At 38.4% G+C, this 25,189-nt stretch overlaps 1 protein-coding gene across 1 annotated transcript in view; it reads left to right on the top strand.

The window, feature by feature from the left end:
- The window catches only part of LOC117290716 (GATOR complex protein DEPDC5-like), a 33,876-nt gene extending 9,576 nt beyond the window's left edge, over positions 1-24,300 (top strand). The window contains exons 4-23 of the mRNA XM_033772252.1: positions 1,230-1,336; positions 3,068-3,145; positions 3,859-3,993; positions 4,821-4,882; positions 6,005-6,163; positions 7,435-7,693; positions 9,058-9,207; positions 9,781-9,885; positions 11,466-11,668; positions 12,687-12,779; positions 14,160-14,251; positions 14,890-15,070; positions 15,632-15,838; positions 16,424-16,698; positions 17,221-17,359; positions 18,196-18,304; positions 19,694-19,930; positions 20,580-20,770; positions 22,356-22,576; positions 23,043-24,300. Of these exons, the coding sequence (XP_033628143.1) occupies positions 1,230-1,336; positions 3,068-3,145; positions 3,859-3,993; positions 4,821-4,882; positions 6,005-6,163; positions 7,435-7,693; positions 9,058-9,207; positions 9,781-9,885; positions 11,466-11,668; positions 12,687-12,779; positions 14,160-14,251; positions 14,890-15,070; positions 15,632-15,838; positions 16,424-16,698; positions 17,221-17,359; positions 18,196-18,304; positions 19,694-19,930; positions 20,580-20,770; positions 22,356-22,576; positions 23,043-23,574 (3,535 nt within the window). The 3' untranslated portion in view covers positions 23,575-24,300. The remainder of the gene's footprint in view (positions 1-1,229; positions 1,337-3,067; positions 3,146-3,858; positions 3,994-4,820; positions 4,883-6,004; positions 6,164-7,434; positions 7,694-9,057; positions 9,208-9,780; positions 9,886-11,465; positions 11,669-12,686; positions 12,780-14,159; positions 14,252-14,889; positions 15,071-15,631; positions 15,839-16,423; positions 16,699-17,220; positions 17,360-18,195; positions 18,305-19,693; positions 19,931-20,579; positions 20,771-22,355; positions 22,577-23,042) is intronic.
- The last annotated feature ends 889 nt before the right edge of the window (positions 24,301-25,189 follow it).

Here is a 25,189-nt window from a genome sequence, read left to right as displayed (position 1 = left end):
AAAATAGTTGTTAACTTACTTAAAAACGAGCAATGAAGACCTGCTGATAGTATAAAACATAGTGAGAAACAGCTCCCTCTGAAGTAGCATAGTATTTGAGAAAGAAGTAATTTCTCACGAAAATATTTGAATTGAATTCGAGACCTCAGCTGAGGTGTCAAATTCGAGCATCTGAAAGCACACAACTTACGACAAGGGTGTTTTTTCTTCCATTATTCTCTTGCAACTTTGACGACCAATTGAGTTCACATTTTCTCAGGTTTGTTATTTTATGCATATGTTGAGATACACCAAGTGAGCAGACTTGGCTTTGACAATTACCTAAGGTGTCTTGTTCCTTTAAGTTATTGTTTACTTTAAGTGCAATCTGTAAAACAATACAATATGTCGAGTTGTTTGGCCCTTTCACTACTAGTTTGATGTACACGTATATTGATAGTTATATGTTGTTGGTGACTATATTGTTTGGGTTGATGGGATGGTACGTTGTTGGTTTAGGGTGATGAAATCAATCTCATGTATAATTTTTTTTACAAACACCATACCTGCATAACTAAGTACTCTGCACTAATGACGATTTGCCCAATAAACTAGTGCACGGCCACAATCATGGGTCGATTTTTGTTACAAAGACTGCAATGGAACAACATATAATTATTGAGTAAGGCCGTGTCCGAATTGGCGCCTTTGGCTACAGCTACGGCTAGATCAGCGCGTCTGTCAGTGTTGAAGAATAGTAGACGCGCGCGCCCTAGCCGTAGCTGTAGCCGAAGTCGGCAACTTCGGACACAGCCTAACTCTTAGCAGATCTTGTATTTGACAAATTCAAGTACTTTTTTGTTCATCATAAACGACACAGTGATCCAACTTAGATATCCACTACATCAGTTGTTTTCAAACTGTTGCTCATAAAATAGACACAGGAAAATGTGGCCTATCTATGACTGGTAGTTTTGCACATTAGCAATTTTTTTACCCTACCTTTAAAAATAAATGCTAAATGTTAATTTTTGTACGATTGCTGTACTTTGTTTTCAATTGTGACTATAGCCTGGTTCATACTTTTGACGAATTTTGACGTCACAAATTTGCAACGAATATTTCGCAGCAGTTGAAATGTGCACATCTCCTGCAAAACATTTGCAGCGAAAACATGGCTCTGATGTCAAAATTGGTTCACATTCGCATGAAGTATGAACCGGGCTTTACTTTGGTTTTTGTCACCACAGGGTCATGATTCATAATGAGAGATGCGATGACTGGATGCCTATGCTGGCATCACTCAAACAGATTATGTGGCAATACAATCAGAGCATCAGTTCATGCCATCAAGCAGGTAAACACTTTTCATAGTCACAGGGTCACTGTGGTCTAGTAGTTAGACTGCAGGAATGGCAATCACAAAGGCTTGGGTTCGAATCCACAAGCTAACTGCTGATTTCACAACAACTAAAATAAGTATTGTTGTCTAGTTACTGGATCACAGTTTCTTGATTTGTGCAATTCATAATCATAGACGCTATAGCAATGATGAGAGAGATTGGCTATTGCCAGCTTGGTGTTTATAGCCCCTTGTGGGAGTTTGCAAATTTCCCTTGATGGCTGAGTTCGGGCGGTGTGCTCTTGGCCCGTGTGCGCTGTTCTAATACCAGAACGATAAGAACATGACCCGAGAATGATTCACTCGGAACAAGATCACACACCACCTTTCATCTGGGGTTTCAGGAACAACACATTACAAAATGGCAGCACAACATCAAGAGAATAAGTTAATTAGATGCAAAATGACTCTCAAATAGATTGTTACAGTTAATTTTGATAAGTTGAAAGTTAATCGTCATCCCAAAGAAAAAGCTTGAAAGTTTGGTCTTTTTTTTCTCCTGTTTCCAACTATTAAAAAACATCCTATTTGACTGATCTGTCGCGAAGTCATATGTCCAGTACCGAATCACTTTTTGTGGTGATCTATTTAAAGCCATTATACACTTTGGGTAAACAGTATTGTCCAAGTCCCACAGTTTGTGTATCACAACTTATATATAAAATTAAAAACCTGTGAAATTTAGGCTCAATCGGTCATCGGAGTTGGGAGAAATTCGCGGGAAAACCCACTCTTGTTTCCGCACATTTCGCGGTGTCATGACATGTGTTTAAAATAAATCCGTAATTATCGCGTACGAGAATTGATATTGATTAAATGTTTTCTCAAAAAGTAAATCATTTCATGGACTAATATTTCAGGAGAAGTCTTTCACCATTACCTTCTGTACCGAAAGTGTATAAGGGCTTTAACCTTCGTGTAGCGGATGAAACGTGAACAGCGATTGTACATGTACTTGTTCTGGAGCATACAAGAACACACCGCCCGAACTCGGCCTTTGCATAGTCGACACTCTCCAAAGAAATAGGATTCAAACTGCCTCTGACTACCAGGCATTCTCAGTGGTCTTGTTGGTTAGACACTACTCAAGAATGGCAGAGGTTGTGGGTTCAAATCCCACCCGCAGACTGCAGACCTTTTTACCTTATGCCACTGAAGACATAAGGTAAACAAGTTTGTTGGTCTGACATGGAATGACCCAAACAAGTTTTCTCCTGCTTTGTCACACTCTATGATGTCCCTCAAGAAGAGCTTTCCGTTTATGTATTTCAAAACCCCCTGTGTACTTACTTGGTAACTACTCAAAATAAATATTAGCATAAAACCTCATTTGGTATTGTGTAATGGGGAGAGGTTGATAGTATAAAACACTGTGAGAAACGGCTCCCTCTGAAGTAACATAGTTTTCAAGAAAGAAGTAATTTTCCACGAATTTTATTTTAAGACCTCAGAATTAGATTTTGAGGTCTCAAAAGCAAGCATCCGAAAGCACACTACTTTGTGTGACAAGGATGTTTTTTTCTTAAATTGTTACCTCGCAACTTTGACGACCAATTGAGCTCAAATTTTCACAGGTTTTTTATTTTATGCATATGTTGAGATACACCAGGTGAGAAGACTGATCTTTGACAATTACCAAACATATCCAGTGCCTTTAAAGCAAGTTGTGAATTTCTCTTCCAGCAGATGATAGAATTCCAAAAGGCTACAACTCTAAGGCAGCCGATGGTAATCTACTAGAAGCAATCAACATGTCACTCAACGGTCAGTACATAGATTATACTCATGTCAACAAAGGAGGATCTTTGAATCCCCGTTTAATTTGGATGAGGCAATGCAAAAATTATAGGGAGTATAAGATTTTATAGATTAATGTATCAAAACTTGATTTGGTTAAAAGGATGCAGAACAAAACTCTACCAGTATCATTGTGTACAAACTGATAGGACAACTGTCATGAAACCAAAATAAAGAACAGACACATTTAGGCAAACTAATAATTAGCTTCAGCTACCCAGGCTAGCCTACCCCTTGGCCCAGTAAAGCTGTTTAGCAGAAGATTATGCTGAGCAAAGTTCTTTGCTAAGCAAGAAATGAGCGGGGTACCAGTCACACCAGCAATGGTAGCCTAATTTTGCTTAGCAATTTGTTTGTGTGCTTAGCAAGTTTTGTTAGTGCTGATGTACCCTGTGACACTGGGAAATATGAAGAAGAAAAAAACTTCTTTGGTTCGCGATAACACCATGTGTGTATCTACTTGCCAGGTAGAGTTTTTTCCTTTAGAGAACTGTCTTTCTGCTTTAAGCAGCTATATTAAATTGAGCCCTAAGCATGCCAAGGTCCCTATAGCTGCATAGTTTAAGGGGGATAAGCTGAAGTGTGATAGATGTCTTTTCTCAAGATATATGTAATCCCCAAGTGGCACTTATAACCTAACACTTTAAAGCATCCATCTTCTCTGTCCACCCCACTCACAGTATTTGACAATCACTACGTCAACAGAAACTTTGATCGGACGGGTCAAGTGGTTGAAATTATTACGCCTGGTGCTGGCGTGTTCCACGTGGACAGAACACTGTGTGATATCACCAAGCATCGTATGATTGATTATGGTAAGTTTAAAGGGATACGTTGCCTTTGATTGGTCGAGTTGGTCCATGAAAAGCGTTTGAAACTGTTCGTTATAAATTGCATGGTTAGAAAGATGTTTTAAAAGTGGAATATAGCAACCCACACAAATATGCCTTGAAATTGCGTTGTTTTCCTTTCACTTTGCAAACTAACACGGTCTGTTATTTTATGAATGGCGCGCTGTTCTAGTTCTCGACGTATACGGAAAACCATGCAATTTTGAGGCATATTTGTGTCGATTGTTATATTCTAAATTTAAACATCTTTCTAACCCAGCATTTTGTAACAAACAGTTTCAAAACATTTTTTACACGGTCCAACTCGACCGATCCAAGGCAACGTGTCCCTTTAACCACAAATATTTGATGAGGCAGGTGCTGTTTTTGTAGTTCTCGTCCTGGACACTGGCTGCATCTAATTCTTGCCTTTGAACTGCAAGTGACTTGGACTTGTAAAGCCAGAAAGTACTTCAGAAATTGATGTGTGATTGATTGCAGATGTCTTTATTTTGTGCGCCTGCACATTTTAAGTGAATAGATAGAATACGGCAAGAGTTAGATTTAAAATCACTCATTTTTTATTTGTTTCTTTTTTTTTAATGTTTAAGCACTTGTGATTTGCCCTGGCGGTTCTTGAACATTGCTTCATTTCTCAGGGATATATTTTACAAAATAAATGGTTTTAGCATGAACTTCATTTACAGTCATTTGTAGACTAAAATTAAAGGGTGTTTTTTTATCCTGAGCAATCTTGTGTAAATACCTCTCAAGCCAACTATTCAGGTCCATTGTTTGTAAATTTGCTGCAGGTGTTGGGAGTGACTTGGTTTGTCTGGCAGAGCAACCTCCTCATCCAGTACCTCTACTCTTGGTAAGCACATACTTAACACCATTTTTTTTTATTTTTTCGATTTGGATAATTAAAATTGAGAACTTGTTTTAAGTTGAACACAAAGGCACTGTACACATTAGGTATTTACTCAAAATATACATGTATGTTAGCATTAAACCTTACTTGGTAACGGGCAACATTCTGAGAAACAACTCCCTTAAGTGACACTCCCAGACTATGGAAACTGTGTGAATGTTGTGTGATTTGAATATAGTTGGTCCACACAGAAAATACACTGAGATCACACTGTGTTCACATGGTGACAATTTCACACAGTGGCCACTCCCAGACTATGAAAACTGTGTGAATGATGTGTGATTTGAACATACACTGTACATGTAGTTGGTCCACACAGAAAACACACTGAGGTTACACTGTGTTCACATGGTGATCATTTCACAGTGTGACCACTCCCAGACTATGAAAACTGTGTGATTGACGTGTGATTTGATTATAGTTGGTCCACACAGAAAACACACTGAGGTCACACTGTGTTCACCCGGTGATCATTTCACAGTGTGACCACTCCCAGGCTATGAAAACTGTGTGATTTGAATATAGTTGGTCCACACAGAAAACACACTGAGATCACACTGTGTTCACATGGTGATCATTTCACAGTGTGACCACTCCCAGACTATGAAAACTGTGTGATTGACGTGTGATTTGATTATAGTTGGTCCACACAGAAAACACACTGAGGTCACACTGTGTTCACCCGGTGATCATTTCACAGTGTGACCACTCCCAGGCTATGAAAACTGTGTGATTTGAATATAGTTGGTCCACACAGAAAACACACTGAGATCACACTGTGTTCACATGGTGATCATTTCACAGTGTGACCACTCCCAGACTGTGACAACTGTGTGAATGGTGTGTGGTTTGAATATAGTTGGTCCACACATTAAACACACTGAGATCACACTGTGTTCAGATCACACGATGACCATTTCACTTTTACATTATTTTATGCCTGTGAATATCTTTCACAGAACTTGGGAAAGTACTGACTTTAAAGTGCTTACACACATTGGCGTACTAAGGGTAAATCAAAAACTGTATATTTTCTTATTTGTCCTTTGCTTTTTCTGGTCTCAGTTCAGTGATGATGAAGCCAAGAGCCTGAATTCCACCAATACACACCATATCCCATACTGGCTGAACTACAGCTTCTATCTATCACCTAGTCAGAGACAGCGGCATTTCTCATCCGCTCAATCACACTTCATTCCAAAGTTCAGACTGCCAACAAAAAACGTAAGTTGTCTTCGTTTGATGTCAGGTCTATTTTTCTTCATAACACACCTTGCTTGTTTTGTATTGTGGTTGGCTGAACCACGGTCACGTGGGGTGAACTAATAAAATGTAGTGATCGTTCGCATGTTTTCCGGAATCAGTGCCCGAGCCGGAAGGCCCACTATAGTCTTATAATTTTTGACTGGTTACAGCGCCCTCCCTTGACATGAACTGTGAACAGCAACTGAAAAACTCCCTTTCTTTTCCAAGTTTCTTTTCTTATTTCACATTTAAGATCGAGGTGTTAAAAAACACATGTGACCCGCTCTGTGAAAATGAGTGAGGTGTTGACAATTTCAAAAATATAGTTATATGCATGGCTGGAAAGAACACACCATTAGCAGTTATTGGGTACATGTATATGTCTAAACTTTGGGGTGAATCGCAGCCGTTGCTGAGTTACTCCCATTTGAAATTAGCCAGTATATCATTTTTGGTTAAAAACTTAATACAAGTAAAGTGATGTTTTAAACTACCATTCCGTGCTAAAAGATACAAATTAGACTTAAGTATGATCACAAAATTGTTGTATTCATAAGCCTTATTGCCCGTACACAAAAAAAAGAATTCTAAAGGTTTCTTTGCGAATATAAATCTTAAAAAGTAAAAAGAAGAGGGACGTTTTTCATTTATTGGCCCTCTTCTGGTCACTCAAAGTCCCTCCGGGGAATAGACTTGCACTATTTACCTCATTGGCAGTCAATATGTGTATAATAGTTCACGTACTTGTCTTGTATTGTTTGTGTATCTTTACTCAGGACAGTCCTTTGTTCTGTGTCCTGTCTTCACAAAAGGAATTATTTAGTACCCCATTTGAGAAGGGTAGCATGGCAACCAAATTGATAATATGCAACACGTGATTCAACAATCAGAATGATGGAACAAACTCTACCTGGCAAGTAGATACACACATGGTGAATATCGCAAACCAAACATAACAAAATCAAATGGTTAGGATCTTCCCTTGTGAGTCAGTTATTTAACAGCCAATTACTGGGCTCAATTCTCTTCAATTCAATTATGCAATTCAACTTTTATTTCCTTAGTAGTGACAAGTGATAAACAATTTCTTTTTTAACTGAGTAAAAAAAAGAATCTAAATGTTTTTTTTAAGTATTATTAACCAATCAGCCTTAACTCAGTGATATCTGTAAGCAAACATTCTCCCATTTTCAAACTTATTTTGAAAAAGTAATTTAGGTATTTAACTGCTAGCCTTGTTTATCCCACAGTTAAAAAACAGCACAGCTTCCACAAACGCCAACAGCCTGCCAAAGCTACCCCCTAAAACAGCAACTGGTATCTACTATCCAGTATCACATGAATCTTATGATTCAGACAGTGAGATGGATGAATGTGCACAGTTTGACAAGTCAATCTTCAAAGTGCACAACATGAAGACACAGAAGTGTAATAATCCATTCGTACCTGCTTCCTTGACGACCAAGCTGACTCCAGATCGGAGGAGGTGGACCCATACCTTCCCTCATGGTGAGTCAGGAATTTCTTTTTTTCCTTTCTTTCTTCCTCTGCACGCACATGTATTACTCAATATTGTGCTTTATGTTTAAAGGCAGTGGACACTATTGGTTATTACTCAAAATAATTATTAGCAGAAAACCTTACTTGGTAACGAGTAATGGGGAGAGGTTGATAGTATAAAATATTGTGAGAAACGGCTCCCTGAAGTGCCATAGTGATAGCTTTTGAGAAAAGGTAATTATTTACGAATTTGATTTCGAGACCTCAGATTTAGAACTTGAGGTCTCGAGCAAGCAGCTAAACGCACACAACTTCGTGTGACAGGGGTGTTTTTTTCTTTCATTGTTATCTCGCAAGTTCTTTGACCGATTGAGCTCAAATTTGTGCAGGTTTGTTATTTTATGCGTATGTTGAGATACACCAACTGTGGAGGCTAGTCTTTGACAATTACCAATAATGTCTACTGCCTTTAAATGTGCTATTACTTACCAATACAAAAAAGCATTGCTGAAGTTAGTTCGCATTGTATCTCATGTTGCAAGTTTTATGTTTGTATACACAATTGATGTCACATTAAATCCAATTGACATTTCAAAATACAATATAAACAACGACATTTTTCATAGGACCGGGGAAAGTACCGAGTTTTATTTTAATTTTATGTTCTTTTACAGCAGAGGATAGGTATTAATTTACTCCTAATGTGAACCTAATTTAAAACGCCAAAATTTAAATTTGTAACTTTTTGGGGGGGTGGGGGTTGCAGTTGGACAAAAGAAGAAAAGGACAAAAACGGCTTGTAATAATAAGAACTTAAAGACCTGTCTTCTCACTTGCTGTATCTCAACATATATGCATTAAACAATGTTAAATAAGAACCTGTCCAAATTTGAGCTCAATTGGTCCATGAAGTTGCAGGATAATAATGAAAGAAAAAACACCCTTGTCACATGAAGTTGCGTACTTTCAGATACTTGATTTTGAGAACTCGAAATCTAATTCTGCGGTCTCAAATTCAAATTCGTGGAAAATTACTTCTTTCTCTAAAATTACCACACTTCAGAGGGAGCCGTTCCTCAAAATGTTTGATACTATCAACCTCTCTCCATTACTCTTACCAAGTAAGGTTTTATGCTAACAATTATATTGTGAGTAATTACCAATAGAGTCCAGGGTCTTTAAAAGGAATCATATAAGAACCTTTTTTGAACTGCTAAGAGCAGTCTTATAACATTTGTATAAGAGTCTTATGAGATCTTATAAGTTGAAATAACACGGGCTGATTATATAACATCTTTTTGCCTATTTTCAAAACGTTCTACATTCATCAAAACTAATCCTTACAACGATCGTTTTGATTGTATTCGGTACAGGACCTCATGGAGATGTGATCCAGCTTCATCACAAACACAGCTCCCTGACCAGCGAGTCCACTGGTAACAGCAGCAGTGACCTCATCAGTTCATCATCAAGTGCATCTAGTCTCTTCAATGAATCCGCTGGAGAGGAGACTACTAATGATGGTGAGGTCAAAGGTCATGCATGCCTCTTGGGGTCCAATTTTTGTATGTTACATCATGGAGGTAATGATTACACCTGAAACTTTGTATGGTGGGATGGCATTAATTTATCTAGTAAGATTTTCGGTATCACCATGTGATAGAACTTTATGTTTTTGAACTGTGCACTGTGAACATGCAATCTTGTAAGGTTTTTGATAACATCATTTGTATGACTCTAATCTGGTTAGGTTTGCGGTAACACCATGTACAAATCTCTCTATGAATTGTGATGGTTCTCAAAAGACATGGTTGTTTGACACCTCAAAATTCTGTTCACATTCAGTTTTTATCAGAACGATATCAAAAAGAAAAGTTAAACCTTTTTTTAGTTTTTTAGTTTTGACTTGTTTGATATCCTGTAGCTAAACTACCTGTATGGACTACATGTATTTTGCATTATAACCGGAGTAATTTTTCATTTGAAAAAAAAAAAAAATCATTTATATAAATTTTAAAGTACGAAAAACTACTTGATTTATTGTTTTCAATGGTGGTATTTACCCTTCGCTAATGCAGCTGGTGAATTTCGTTTAGATTCTCCAAACAGAATGCTCGGTTTGATGGTGAATTTGAAGAGAAGGATTGGATGCGGATGGGGCATTACTGGAGAGCAAGCTTGGACACCCTTCCTACAAACAGGTAAAGTAACCTCTATTATAAGTTATCACACAAGCGCGAGTGGAATACAAACAAATATAGCGCTTCTGCGTGGATATATGGGACACAGACGCGCTATATTTTTTCGTAATTCACGAGCGCGCGTGTGATAACAAATTTTTCTTCCAGTCTAACTTACAAGGGGCGAAATTAATAATATCAGAGCGTTATTTCATGCGCACAAAGTTAAGAATGTAATTTTTGCACCGTTCGTATACGGAGCGTGACAAAATGACCTTTTCCCAATACGCACTGTGTAATAAAAACAGAGGAAGTACGTAGGATATAAAACAGAGGTCGTATATGTTTTTTCCCCCTATTAGTTCGAGCTTCTGATTGGTGGATTAGCGCGTACTGGAAGATAAAGACCTTTATCATGGCGTGGTCATCTTGATTTTAGCTCTATTCCAACTCATGTAACCAAACTATAAGGCTGGACAAAATAGTAGTCTGGTGCTACATGTATGTTCAAAGAATGTTAGCATTCATTACTGTTATTGGAAACAGGGAACATGGCCAAGATGGTGACAGCGTGATAAAGTTCTATTGTAATCAGTTTAAAACATGACCACAAGAGGGCAATGTTTGAGGTGTACATGAAGCCATTGTCAGACATTTTTTTTTTTTTTTTGCACATTTGATGACCAATTGAGCTCAAATTTTCTCAGATTTGTTATTTTATGCAAATGTTAGGGTACATCAAGTGCTGTGTGAGTGAGATATTTTTCGGTTAACTTAGTATTTGTCCTATATTTTAATTGGTAAAGTGTTTAGCTTTTTGTTTTGATTGTTGGGCGCATTGAGGAATCTGTGCTTCATAATGCGCCTTTTAAATGCTGTTTTTGTTGTTATTATTATTATTAATACTGGTCTTTGACATTTACTAAATGTTTTTAGATCAAGGAACCAACAAGTAAAGTTATGTTATATAATAGATGTTAAATTTGCATCGGGGATAAATAATATTAATTTTGGGTTTTACCCATACACCGATGTGTGTTAGCACTGTATACTCCGTACTTTCCCGAGTCCTGTGAAAAAATATCACCAGCATGTTACTCGGGTGGGATTCGAACCCACAACCCTTGCAATTCTAGAGCAGTGTCTTACCAATAAGACTACCGTGACTGCCAGTAGCTAGAGGCAGTTCCAATCCTATGTTAAAGGCAGTAATTGTCAAAGACTAGCCTTCACAGTTGGTGTATCTCAACATATGCATAAAATAACAAACCTGTGAAAATTTGAGCTCAATCGGTCATCGAAGTTGCGAGATAATGATGACAGAAAAATAACCCTTGTCACACGAAGTTGTGTGCGTTTAGATGGTTGATTTCGAGACCTCAAGTTCTAAATCTGAGGTCTCGAAATCAAATTCGTGGAAAATTACTTCTTTCTCGAAAACTATGGTGCTTCAGAGGGAGCCGTTTCTCACAATGTTTTATACCATCAACCTCTCCCCATTACTCATCACCAAGAAAGGTTTTCTGCCAATAATTATTTTGAGTAATTACCAATAGTGTCCACTGCCTTTAAACAATTATTTGATTGGTATTTGTTCTTAGGCGTGGATTGGAAGTCTCTGACTGCCACAGCCTGTTTCCCGATCACGACAGACTTCTATCCTGACAACAAGACCCTGGAGACGGACTTCCATGAGAACCCACAAACCTTGGACATCATTCCCGAAGATGGCGAGGAGATGTCTCCATCTGGTAAAACCATCCAGAGCGTCTTTGAGGAACTCATCTCACAGAGATTGATTCAGGTTAGCATTGCAGTTAGCATTTTTTGAGAAGTTTAATATTTTGCTTTCGAAGAAAATTTACTCCTTTTTGTTAATTTTATTTTTATTTTTTAATATTTTGTTATAGCAGGATGAATAGAAACTAGAAACAAAGTTAAGTTTATTTTTTCAATGCACTTGAGTAAAAATACCAAAAAGATTAATTAAGTTTGAACAGTTAAGATTTCTTGAGGAATTGTTTTTTAAATGTGTTTTGTAGTTCGACAAAACAAGCAGTGATGTTGTTTTCTTTTCTACAAATTTTGTTTTATTCTTCCTCTTTGTTTCACTACAATTCTTTTAAAATAAACAGATGTACACAAAGCCCTAACATCCAAGCTTGAACAGGTTAGATTTCTGAACAAAACAATTTCAATATAAATACAATAATTAGTTTGACAAAACAAACAGCAGCTTTCTTTTCTGACAATTTTGTAATATTCTTCTTCGTCGTTTCACTACAATTCTTTTAAAGGCCCTGGACACTATTGGTAATTACTCAAAATAATTGTTAGCATAAATACTTACTTGGTACCGAGCAATGGTGAGCTGCTGTTAGTTTAAAACATTGTAAGAAACAGCTCCTTCTGAAAAAACATAATTTTATTACTAGAAAGAGGTAAATTCTCACTTAAATAAAATTATTTGAATTGAATAAGAGACCTCATCTGAGTTCTCAAATTCAAAGCATCTGAAAGCGACAAGGGTGTTATTTCTTCCATTATTTTCGCGCAACTTTGACGACCAATTGAGTCCAAATTTTCATAGGTTTGTTGTTTTATGCACATGTTGAGATACACCAAGTGAGAATACTGGTCTTTGACAATTACCTAAGGTGTCTAGTTTAAAAGTCAGCTTTACAAAAAAACGTGAGATTTCGAAAGAAAACAATCAGTATAAATGTCATAAAAGTAATTTGACAAAACAAAACAGCACATTTCTTTTCTGACAATTCTTTGTTTCTTTGTTTGTTTGTTTTTGACTACCATTCCTTTTGCAGAATTACCAGCTGATTCTGTTGCCCAAATCAGAGATAGCCAATTTATCCCTCAAGGGAAGCAGCCATCTTCCTTTAGTCACTAATCCAGACAAGGTCAGTATTAATAAATAATAAAAACAACTAGTTCAAGCTCATTTCACATTAATATCTCAATGCGCTTTACATTAGTGCCCTGTTCATTGGACCGATAACATTCATTTAATCTTTCTCAGCTCCCTGGGGAGTACACAGCCATGAGCCACAGTTTGGGGCTAGTGGCTTTTCCATACACAATGTCAACCTCTATCCTTGCAGGTACCCATTTATACCCCTCGGTGAACACAGTAATTATAGTAAAGCAGCTTGCTCAAGGACTCCAGTGTAACGACCGGGATTCTAACCCACACTCAGATGACTTACATGTAACCACTAAAACTTGAATTCGATGCTCTAAACCACTCGGTCATGACACCCTACAAACATTGACTCAACATTATACATTTCCCAATGTGCATGGTCAGTGCAAAAAGGATTCTAGAGTCAAACCAACACTGGCAACCATCATGGCGTGCTGATTTAAAAGCAATGCAGTTACACAGCTATAAAACCTGGCATGTTACATGTACATGTAAACTATGGCGTCCATCTTGGCAGCTTGATTTATTTGTTAACCGCTCAATTTCCAAAGATGCATTGGGTTATACTTCAAGATGGAGCTTCTGCATTCTTTTGTTTTATAACACCCCTTACAAATATTCTGCATTTTCATTGGTTTAAAGCGCGTCACATGATATGTCTTAGTTTTACTAGACGGCGGCTGTGTGATAGTGCACCGTTTGCCGTGTGATAGTGCATAATTTGCCATATGACGACTATCACACGGCGTGCATTACCATGACGTCTTTTTACCCACCTCGAACCCAATCAGTTGTGCATCTGTGTATCTGAAATGCGCGCACGAACGTTACGTGTACGAAGATGATAAAACAGTCTGTTGGGGGTGTTATAAAACAAATATTGACTGCTTTAACTCGTGCTAAGGTTAACACTACGACTCGGTGATCCCCGGACCATTTAATTTTCCCTCGGCTGCGCCTCAGGAACAATAGAACGCTCCGGGGATACCCTCGGGATTTGTAGTTTTAACCATAGCACGCAAAGCAGTCAATATTTGTGTACTATTCACCTGACATGATCACACTATACGAAACTTGTTTTTTTACAGTTTAATTGTTTAATAGAAATTGTTTGTGAGAATCGTCACTTGATGGCCACTTCAAGGTGACTGCTACAGACTGATTTGGGCTTGTTGACCCAAATCAACTAGGGTCACTTGCACCTTCTCCCGGGGCTGAAACAAAGGCCTTGTATTAGATGGTTACTGAAAGCTGATTTACCACTCTGTTATTCCCTTATTGTACATGCATGTATACCCAACAACCCCAGGAATAAATAGTTATGCCTTCACCGATGTTCTTTCCTTTTCCCACACAGCATGTGTTTATCTTGAGCTATGGTCAGTCGTATCATAAGATAAGCCTCAAGCCAGATATGAAGAGCATAGAGATCGTCAGATACACAAAGAGGTTAGTAATCTTCGCCCCGTCTCTTTATTACATTAGAGGCTTTTAATTTAATTTCATCTTTCATGATAACTCTATCTATTGGAAATTTATCAATATAAACCACAAGGGAAACTGACTGGGTAAATTTTGAAATGATTTTGGGGTTAAACAAAGAATTGACTATTGGAAATTTAGCGAGTGCATCATAAAACATTTAACCTGGATGGATGCCATTTTTAATGGAAAAAAAGTGTTGTTTCTATTCTGTTTATTAATTTTGGTTTTACCCTCCCACTGATGTGAGTTAGAACTTTAATACATTACTCAGTACTTGCCCGAGTTCTATGAACAAAAATCACAGGCATATTACTCTGGTGGGATTTGAACCCCTGATCTTTGATACCCAGTAGCTAGAGGCAGTTTGAATCCTATTTATACATGTATGTATATATATAAGACATTCAGAATAAGAGCTAATCAAACTTTGGCATATCTCTCTTCTGATGAGACTATTTCCTACCATAAGGCACTCATCATGCAGCAGATACATATGTATCCATATATAAAAAAAATATAAAAATTCTATCCCTGATGCAAATTTAGCATCTATAAACAAATATATGATTGTTTGCTTAAATACCATCTATTTTTTCTCCCAGGAAACAGAGGACAACTCTGAAGCTGGGTTACTCCTACAGACTGTGGCCGATTTGCAAGTCTGGCTACGAGATCCGCCATACTAGAATATTCCGTAATCCAATAGATAATAAATGGAATCATCGTGATAACTACATCTGTTTAGGAGGTGCTGCTATGAGAGAGGGCTTCGACCTGCAAGAGGTAAGAAGACTTTCGAAAAGTTTGATATGGAAATGACATTAACATTTTCCTACTTCAACAAATGTGGAATGAAAAAAAAAAAATGAAATGTCACCAGAAGTCCTTTCTGTATCATTTGAGACCATAAAATCACACACACAAAATTGACCCTAAATCTGTCAATTTTGTGACGCCAGCAAACTATAACCCAAACTAACAAAATTCGCAAAAAATTTGAAGCTTTTGCTTGTTTACCCACTCCACACAGATGAAATGTCTTCAGTTGTCCTTTCTGTATCATTTGAAACTTTAAAATCACACACCAAAAAAAAAAGATGTTGGACCAAAAACCCAAACTTACTGAATTCTTAACAAATCTGAAACTTTTGCTTATTTATTCACACCATGGCAGCCCTAATGCCTTAATTGCACAGTGGTTACAGCTGGTTAACAACATCAATACACAGAAGAAAATTCAAGGAGTGTCAAAAAGGTTATACAAAAAAACAAGCACAAACACCAATGAACAAACATATTAAAGAGAGCAAGAAATTATAGAAAAATATTTTGCTTTGGTTGCAGTCGTTGAAGTTTTGGCGAAGTCGTTTCATCCTCCTCCCTTCAGCATCTTCCTTGATGCGCAAACTCTGTGATCAGAGTTACCAAGGACCCTTGGATGTCTTTGAGGAAAGAACAGAGTCGCAGAAGATGACTCTGCAAGATGGTTTCCTGCGGTTTGTGGAGGGATTGAATCGTAGGCGACGAGCGCCGAGTCGACCTCCAAGCAAGGTATGACTTGTTATAAACCATCTAGAATTGGAAACTGCTTTTAAAGGCACTGGACACCTTTGGTAATTGTCAAAGACCAGTATTCTCACTTGGTGTACCCCAACATCATAATGAATAAAATAACAAATATGTGGTAAAAAGTTTGACTCAATTGGTCATCGACGTTGCAAGAGCATAAGAAGGAAGACCCTTGTTGCACAAATTTGTGTGCTTTCCGATAACTAAAAAAGGTTTGGGGCCTGAGGTTTTTAATATTTTAGTGAGATATGTTACTTCAGAGCATGTTCAGAGGAAGCTGTTTCTCACAATGTTTTATACCCTCAACGCCTCTCCATTGCTCGTTACCAAGTAAGTTTTTATGCTAACAAATATTTTGAGTAATTACCAATAGTTACCAATGCCTTTATATTTAAAGAAATTTTAGGTTTGTGATGAAACTGAACCTGCAACCTCCAGACTGATTTCACTAACAACTGAGCTATAGCATCTTCCTTTTTTGACAATATTTTTGCTCGGGTGTACCTGTTCGAAGCTACTCAGCCTGAAAATGTAACTGTGAAATTCTTTGTGAACATTATTTTCCAGAGACCATCTGTGGCTGCGGATCCCAACGCTGGGAGCACAACTCGTCGCCTGATTTCTCGTACTAGTGGAAGTGGGGACTCTACCCCTACAAGTTTCCAGCCCAACTTGAGTCTCAACACAGCCACCATTACTAGCGCCCTCGCTGGGATTAGTATAGCCAGGGGGAAGGAGGACGGGTCGGGCGTCTTTAAGAGTTATCCGAGCTCACCAGAGAGAGAGAAACTCAGTCTGGCCTCACCTCTGTTGTATATAACCAACAAGATGAGAGATATGATGTGAGTTTTAATATTGTGCTTTATTCAATGGGAGACTTTTGGGGAACTTTTTGATGGCAGCTGATTTACCAAGCAAGGGGCCTTTCTTGGCGTACTCAGTGGAAATGCAGCTTGGCCATCATCCATACCAATTCTTTTTTTATACGAGCTGGACTGATCGTAGAAGAGAGATACGCCACATATTGGGAGAGGAGCTTAATTGACTCACAGACGGAAATGTTCTACTCAAAACAACTCCTTAGATTGCAGGGTGCAAGTGAAAGGAATGTCAGGATTATAAATAAAATTAAAATAAGTCCACGAAAATGAATATACAAAAGTGCCCTTGGGTAACTTTTGGAGATTGAAATTTCTGTGTTGTCTGTAAATAAATGGTTCGGCCAGAGATGACATGGTATCTGCTGTCACCTATTGATTCGATGTCTTGGTGAAAAAATATTTTCAATTTTGTGCTTATTTTTGAACAAGCATTCAGCTGAAACATTCACAGGTGACTTTTATTGTTTTTTGTTTTTGTTTTAGTGAAGGAATGAATTTCATCACGGGTGACGTCAAAGGTTTGCCCCAAGGAGACTGTTTTGTTTCAGCAGACTGCGTAGCCTGGGTGCGGAAAACCTTGGCAGGGAGTGTCACTCATAAAGAAGCTATGGCCCTTATGCAGGTAAATAAAAATCACAACAAAATTGATGGAATATTAATTTTTTTTTGTTTTTCAAACTGACTTTTAACAAATCTGTATGGGTTTTGATAAGTTTGTGTTTTACCCTTTCAGCGATGTGTAATGGCACTGTATACTTCGTACTTTCCGAGTTCTGTTAAAAAAATTACAGACATATATATTTTGGGATGGATTTGAACCCACGACCTTTGCAATGCTAGAGCAGTGTCCATTACCAACTAGATCACCAAGATTTCCCGGTAGCTAAGGGCAGTTAGATGAGTTGTTTGAGTTTGTTGTTAAACACATTAGTTGACTGATTGAAGCAATTTGATGTGATTAGAAAAATAAGTTTTTGGAAAATTGTATATACATGTACCCCCATCGCACATCATCGACTATACAGTAGGAGCCTTGTTGAGAGCAGAATGCACTACCTTCCCAACTTTTTAAGAAGCAGTTACGGTCAAGTGCCTTGCTTAAGGGCAAAGTAAGTGTCATAAACAGGATTCAAACTTCCCCATTGCTGCTGACAGCACCAAAGCTTGGGCTCAGTGAACTACATCGCTCGGCCACGACACACCCGTAACTCAGTTACACTTATTGCTAAGAGAAGAGGTTTGCCCAGTACTTCTGGCATCACCTTGCAAAAACCTTTACAATGTGCTACATAAATCCCCTCATGACTCAGCAAATTCAAAACCTTTCTCAAAGTGTTACTGTTTGTTTAGTGCCTGGAGTACCTCATTGGTATAGTTTGCACTGTACTGTATTAAATATTGTTGTTGTCATTAATATAAGAGTCTGCAATCTAAGATGGCTGCTTTTTGTTTTTCAAGGTAATACTTGAGGAAGGTTACATCCGAGCAGTGTTCAGCAGTGCTGCGAAGAAAACTTTCATCTATGGCTACTACATCTATCAGCTCACATCCGAAGTCCTTAGCCCAGGTATGGGATCTCTCTATTTTATTGTTCAAATTGGATTTGAAAATTTGCTCAGTGGAAATTCTGTTTAGTAGTTTTTCCTGAAGACTATCAGAGCATATGATCGAAAATTGAGTTGTAAAACCACTGGTCCTTTTCAGAACCACTAGGGGTGGATGTCACAAAGAGTTTAGTCTTGAATTAGGACGAGTTAAGCCCGGTTGATACTTCCTGTGAATGCGAATGCGAAGTGAGTTTGACGTCACAACCCTCCTTTCACAGCGATATTCGCAAGTGAGTTAGCTCAACTCAACTCAGTGCGAATTTCGTTGCGAAGTTGTGACGTCAACAATCGTATCGCATTCGCATTCGCAGGAAGTATGAACCGGGCTGTACTCGTCCTCACTTAGGACTAGCCTTAAGGTTTTGATATCTCGTAAGACTAGTGCTAAGTTAGGACTAGTCCTAACTAACTCTTTGGATAAGACCAGTCCTAACTCTCTGTGAAATCCACCCCAAAACTCATAAAGATATGTTAACTTGGTGTTACTGCAAACCTTACTAGGTTCATATTTGTAATGTTACCCTTTTAGGCGATTGTTAAAACATGGTCTCTGTTGTAAGTGCTCTGCTGTTTGTACTATATTGTTTTTCCTTCTTGTTTGAAACCCTGCATTTGTGTGTTGTACTTGTGTGTGGCCAGTCACGTGGATGCAAAATTTTTAATGTGGGCAGTCAAGTGAAACGGCTTGTGACTCCTTACCTGATCTATAATGTCAGGAGCTGGAGAATCTTAAAGCGGCAAATAAGATGGCTTATCAGATAATGATCTGAGGTGTCCGTGAGAGATGAGGCATGATTGAATGGAGAAGGAAATGTTGTCTTAGCTGTGGGATGCTTTGATCCCACACTACAACAGGTTACCACACCTATGTTATGGCACAACTATTTTCCGATACCTCTGTGTTTAGACACCCAGAGTGTGTTATACTAACCCTATCATCGTGGTGAAGCATTTGTGCGTACAGCGCACAGGCTATGCTAAGTGGCTACGTTTTGTTTGTTTTGTTCATTGTTTGTTTCCATTGTTCGGCATATTGTATGAGTGGCTTGGTGAAGTTGCTTTGTTCTACTACCAACAACCACAGGTCATCAGAGAGTTGCTGTCGATAGTGCTCCACCTCTACCATAGGGTTCTGTAGGTTGGGTCTTCTTGTCCAGGAGTTTTGAGACTAACCCTTATCCTTAACCTAACCCTAGCCTTAATTGTTTTTTTCTTTCATATATAACATTGTCAGATCATGGGGGTGTCGTTATACAGAGCAGTCACCCTACCATAGCATCAGCGCAAAGTCAGGAATTGCACTGTCCATCTATTGTTTAATAAACCTTGTTATTTCTTCATCACTCTAGAGTCCAAAAGACCAAGGTCATCCACGAAAGATACACGCTCACCTTTGACCTTCACCTTTGACCCTGCCTCTAGTTCTCAATGGTTTGAAGTCTCTTGTGAACACATCAATGAGGGAGATGATGATGAGGACAATAAGATGCCCTCCCGCGTTGAGGATAAGAAAGGAAATGGAAGTGAAGAGAGGAACAATGTGGATTCTGAACTTGGGAAATCAGCAGATGAGAAAAATGAAGATGGTAAGAGATGTTCCCAACAGAAGCCCTCTTTACGTGCAGCATGGATTTTATTTTTCAAATTGAACATTCATATAATTTGTTTTATTTGTTTATTTAGCTTATTTAATGGCACAAGACAACACAAATACAAATATTATAGTAAATACAATGGGCATACATGTACATATGCACTTGTTTTGTTATTCCTAGATGTGTTTTCATAGTGTTGTGCCAATGAATTAGATGTTGACTTGAATACTAAAAGAAAGAAAAAGTTGTGGAATGGCAAGATGGAACACTAGATTGTGAACACGTCTACAAAGCCATCCAACCACAGTTAAAGAAAGGGAACGGGGTGGGGCTGGGTTTGGGGAAGAGGTACGAGAGAAGGGAGGAGGGAAATAGATAGAATAAAACAAATCTGAATAACGGTAGCTTGCAACTAAAAAAGTTCTTTGTTTACCTCTTAATCTTCAAATATCAAACTTGCAGTAACTTTAGTAAATAAAGGCCTAACATTTCGACTCTAGCAGGGTCTTTCTCGAGAAAGAGAGAAAGACTCTGCTAGGGTCGAACTCGATACGTCAGGCCATTACCATACATAGGTCCTTTTGGTTTGTAAGCAGTTTGCAACAGTTAATTCTATTTTCTCAAATATCAAATTTCACAGACACAAAGAAGAAATCGGAGAGTATCAAGCCCTCTGTGTACAAATCACTCTTCCTGGAGATCGACAGCAGTAAACTGACTGACCGTGTAGAGTGGTGCCATGTTGGGTATCACAGTGACTACAACGTTGATATGGCCTTTGAGATTGAGCTTCAATGGTTGACGTCAACACCAAGCCTCCTGCATGAATTGGTGAGTTCCTACAATGGGGCATGAAGGCCTACTTTAAGATGGTTTTAAAGAAATACTTACAATTTTTGAGAGATCGCCCAACATCACAAGGCCAGGGGTTTTGGTTGTATACCCAGTCTCTACTGATAAAATGTCTTCAGTAGTCCGTTCTGTATCATTTGGAACCATAAAATCATTAGAAAATTTTTGACCCCAAATGTAAATATTTGATCATACCGGCATGGTTTGATTTTTTCATTTCGCACCAAAAATCCAAACTCTTCAAATTCTCTATAAATCTTAAAACTTTGGTTGTATGCCCAGTCTCCACTGATAAAATGTCTTCAGTAGTCTGTGCTGTATCATTTGGTAACATAAAATCATCAGAAAATGTTTGCCCCTAAATTTGAAAATTGGACTACACCGGCATGGTTCTTTTTTTTCTTCATTTCGGACCAAAAATCCAAACTCCCAAAATTCTGTATAAGTCTAAACATTTTGGTTGTGTACCCAGTGTCACATATACAATGTCTTCAGTAGTCTGTTCTGTATCATTTGGTACCATAAAATCCTCAGAACAATTTTGACCCCAAATCTAAATATTTGACCATGGTTCGATTTTTTTTTCATTTCAGACCAAAAATCCAAACGCACACAATTCTCAATTAACCTGAAAATTTTAGTTGTATACCCAGTCTCCACTGATACAATGTCTTCAGTAGTCCGTTCTGTATCATTTGGAACCATAAATTGATCGGAAAGTTTTTGACCCTAAATCTGGAAGTTTGACCATACTGGCATATGTAGTTCGATTTTTTTCATTTCGGACCAAAAATCCAAACTCACAAAACTCTTAATAAATCTTTAAATTTTAGTTGTTTACCCAGTCTCCACTGATAAAATGTCTTCAGTTGACATGCTAGTGGTGCATCAGAACTGATGGCTATGACTCTGGCTAAGACTGCTGCTATAAAGGACTAATTTATTTCTTTTCTTTTCATGCATTATTTTGTTCTCTGATTTTTATCATCATTGATATTAGGCAAATTTATGTACAATTTAATCGGCAATCACTCTACCTGTATTTTCGAAAAAAACTACAAAAACTGCTACTCAAATGCATATTCCTTATAACCCTATATATCATGACTTTAATAGAACGAGTCCGTTTAATGATGACTCGCCTTTGTGTTGTTTGTAGGCCTACACCTATCGTCTGACCATGTTGTCCCTTGTCTTTGTTTGTGTTCCTTGGTATCATGTTTGTCTGTCAATAGGTTAGGGCACAAAAGCATTTTGCTTAACCTTACACCTAAATGTTGTCTTTAAATTACTACTTGTTTATTTGTTTGAAGTATTGTGTACCTAATCATACCTCATACTATATTGCTTGTTTTAATTTTGACATAAATGTAACTATTGTATTATTGTTTTGTATGACAGCATTGAAATAAATGTACTGAATTATTAATTATTACTGTACTTCAATGCATGATGACATTGTAATCCAGCTGTAGCCGAAGCTGTAGACACCAATTCCTACACGACCTATGAACCATTGATAGTCCACCATACATAATGTTGATCATTTCTATTTCTTGAACAGTTTACTAACTGGGCTCGTCGAGCGGTTACCTGTGGTTTTCACCTGGTACCAACACATCTGGATCCATTTGGCTTCAACGTGGACATCTCCGACTCGTTACACAGTCCTCTGTTTATTGAGCTTCAGTTACCCGAGGGCTACTTACATGAGAGAGGGGGGCTACAGGAGGGCAGTCAGGCACTGGAGGACGCTCGTAGAATACAGCAAATGATTATTCAAAGGTAGAGTACGGCAATTGACTATCATTGTGGGTAGTTTAGAAAGGAGAGATTTTAAATGTCAATTTACAAACCTTGGTGTTAAGGTTCCAATGTCCTACTTTTAACAACTATTTGGACTATACTATGGGATTCGTTGGGACTGCTGTATTTTGTCTGGTAATAGTCCCAACGCATCCCAATATTGGGTCCGAAAAGTTGTAATGCAGGGCATGGGTACCTACCCGTGGTTTTGGAAATGGATGTTTGAATTTAAATAAGCTTGGTTGGATATTGCTTAGGCTAAAATAGGAATTTTGTTCTAAAAACAACCTATGAATTTGGAATGTAGGGGATATAAATTTTGTTTCTTAAAGGGACAGGTAGCTCAGTTGTTAGAGCATGTAGACTTGAAGTTTGCACGGTCAACTCCCATCCTAGAATAATTGTTTTTTGTTCAACTCAAATGATTTTTCTTATTTTTTCATAGGTTTGGTTTCCTGAGTAACCAGACATCATGCTACAGCCCTCTAGCCAGCAACACCCAATCATCTGATCACAGTTCCCTTCCTATCCACCAGCAGTACATTCACACCACAGGGTGCGTCTTCCTCCTAGTGATGCCCTTCCATCGACCCCCCTTCACACCACGGACTGAACAGTTACCCTGCCTCTGCAAGCTGGGAAGCCTAGGGTCATGCAGAGATAGACAAGACAGTCAGGAGTCGTACGTGGTCAACAGTGCGGCAGCCAGCAACCACGGCCAGCAGTGGTCTGGCTTCACCAACCACATATGCCAGAGCTACGGAGGCAAGCTTGGCTTCCTCTACATGCACAACTACCTCTTGACCAAGAAGTGGCGGTCGTCGGCGACGGGAGACGAGAAGTTCCACGAGAGTCTGTTGGCGGACCTCTGTAGATTCTGCTCTGGTGAGGACGGAAGGTTGGGGGACTTGTTGACGAAGATGTCAAGCTGTGTGGATGAGGAGGGGCTGGAGACAGTGACGCCAAAGGAATCCTGAGATATTCAAAGGTCTGTGTCTGAGTATAAAAGTGTAGGTCTAAACACACAGCGATGCAGAACATGTTCCGACACTCCTACAAGTGTAGGTTCCTAAAACTAATCCTAACCCTCATCTTATTGTGTAGAACACAACAGTTAAGTTGGTAACATTGGACACTCGGAACATCTATAGGGATGTCGTGTCGGAACACAAGGATGATGTGTCGGAACACAGGAATGTCGGAACATAGGAGTGTCGGAACATAGGAGTGTCGGAACATAGGAGTGTCGGAACAGGTGTTTCAGACCACAGGAGTGTCAAACAAAACAATGTTTGAACGTAGGCATGTCGGAACATACATGTATGGTGTCGGAACAAAGCGCAGCCACCAAATATGATGCATCTGAGAGAAGGGTATCGTAGGTTGCTTGAAATTTTGGCTGGAATACTTAGGGTTTTTAGATTGTCTTTCTTTTGCATTGCATGTATTTCAATGCAATATCAATGATATATTAGACAATGCAAAGCTTCGGTGGACGCATGCACCATGGCTCTTGTGTGAAACACACTTACGTGCAAAAAAAAAGTTCCAACTTTTAAACACTGTCTTAAAATTTGCTCCCTGAAATTTTGTGGGTGTGATTATTTAAAAGCAATCACTATCTTTTAGTTTATCGTTAATAGACCTTATGCATTGACGTCATCCAGCCGCCATCTTAGAGGAAAAACGGTGACGAAACAATCGAGACGCACAGATTTGTACGCGCGGCGCACAGTATTGGCCAATGAACAACATCCTTTTGACCTCTAGGTGAGGGCGCCCTACTGAAATGACGTCATATGCATAAGGTCTATTGTAAATATAAACCAAACGAGGGAGTATACTGTCATTTATTTATGGATTTCTATGCAGTTTCTTTCACCACTGAAACATCAGATGTTAGATAATAGAGTGGATGGCTTTGAAATATGCACCCTATAGTAATAAAATTATAGTAAATAGCAGAAGTAGTATTTTTGTTACTATTATATCTAAACCCGTACTTCATTCTATTTTTCCTTCCAGAGGCCAGTTTAGTATTTAAACATGAAAAGAAATTTTTTTTTTACCTATAGCTTAGTTTTCACAAATATTCTTAGCGTTCTTGTTTTGGAGATCTTTCACTGGGTGTTTTTTTTTTCAGGGTTATGTTTTGAAGGATTTTTCTAGATATGATTGATTGTTTGATGTTGTATTATTAGTTAATACTTTTTTTTGTTTGACAGTTTTCATGAGGAATGTATTCCTACTATGTTGAAGAAGTGCTTTGTTTTGCTGTTTTTTGGCGTGTAAAACATGCCGAAATACAGCAAAGTAATAAAATGTTAACTTGAAATAAAGGTAGAGTCAAAGGGTTGTTTTATAATAATAATCATAATGAAAATTTATAAAGCGCACAAATCCATCAATAGTGCTCATGGCGCCAAATACAAACGACAACATACATAATAAATGTACAATTACCAATCAATAATGGGTCCGTTCGATTAGCTTCCCTGGGTCGACCCCGCAGTGCTCACTCGGGTGAGCCCCTGACAAGAGCTAATCGAACGATCACACTCGCCCTCACGTGGTGACGGCATGCACCTCAGG

Source organism: Asterias rubens, chromosome 5, assembly GCF_902459465.1.
Source record: "Asterias rubens chromosome 5, eAstRub1.3, whole genome shotgun sequence".
Classification (NCBI taxonomy): Eukaryota; Metazoa; Echinodermata; class Asteroidea; order Forcipulatida; family Asteriidae; genus Asterias; species Asterias rubens.
This window is presented reverse-complemented; position numbering and strand designations above follow the sequence as displayed.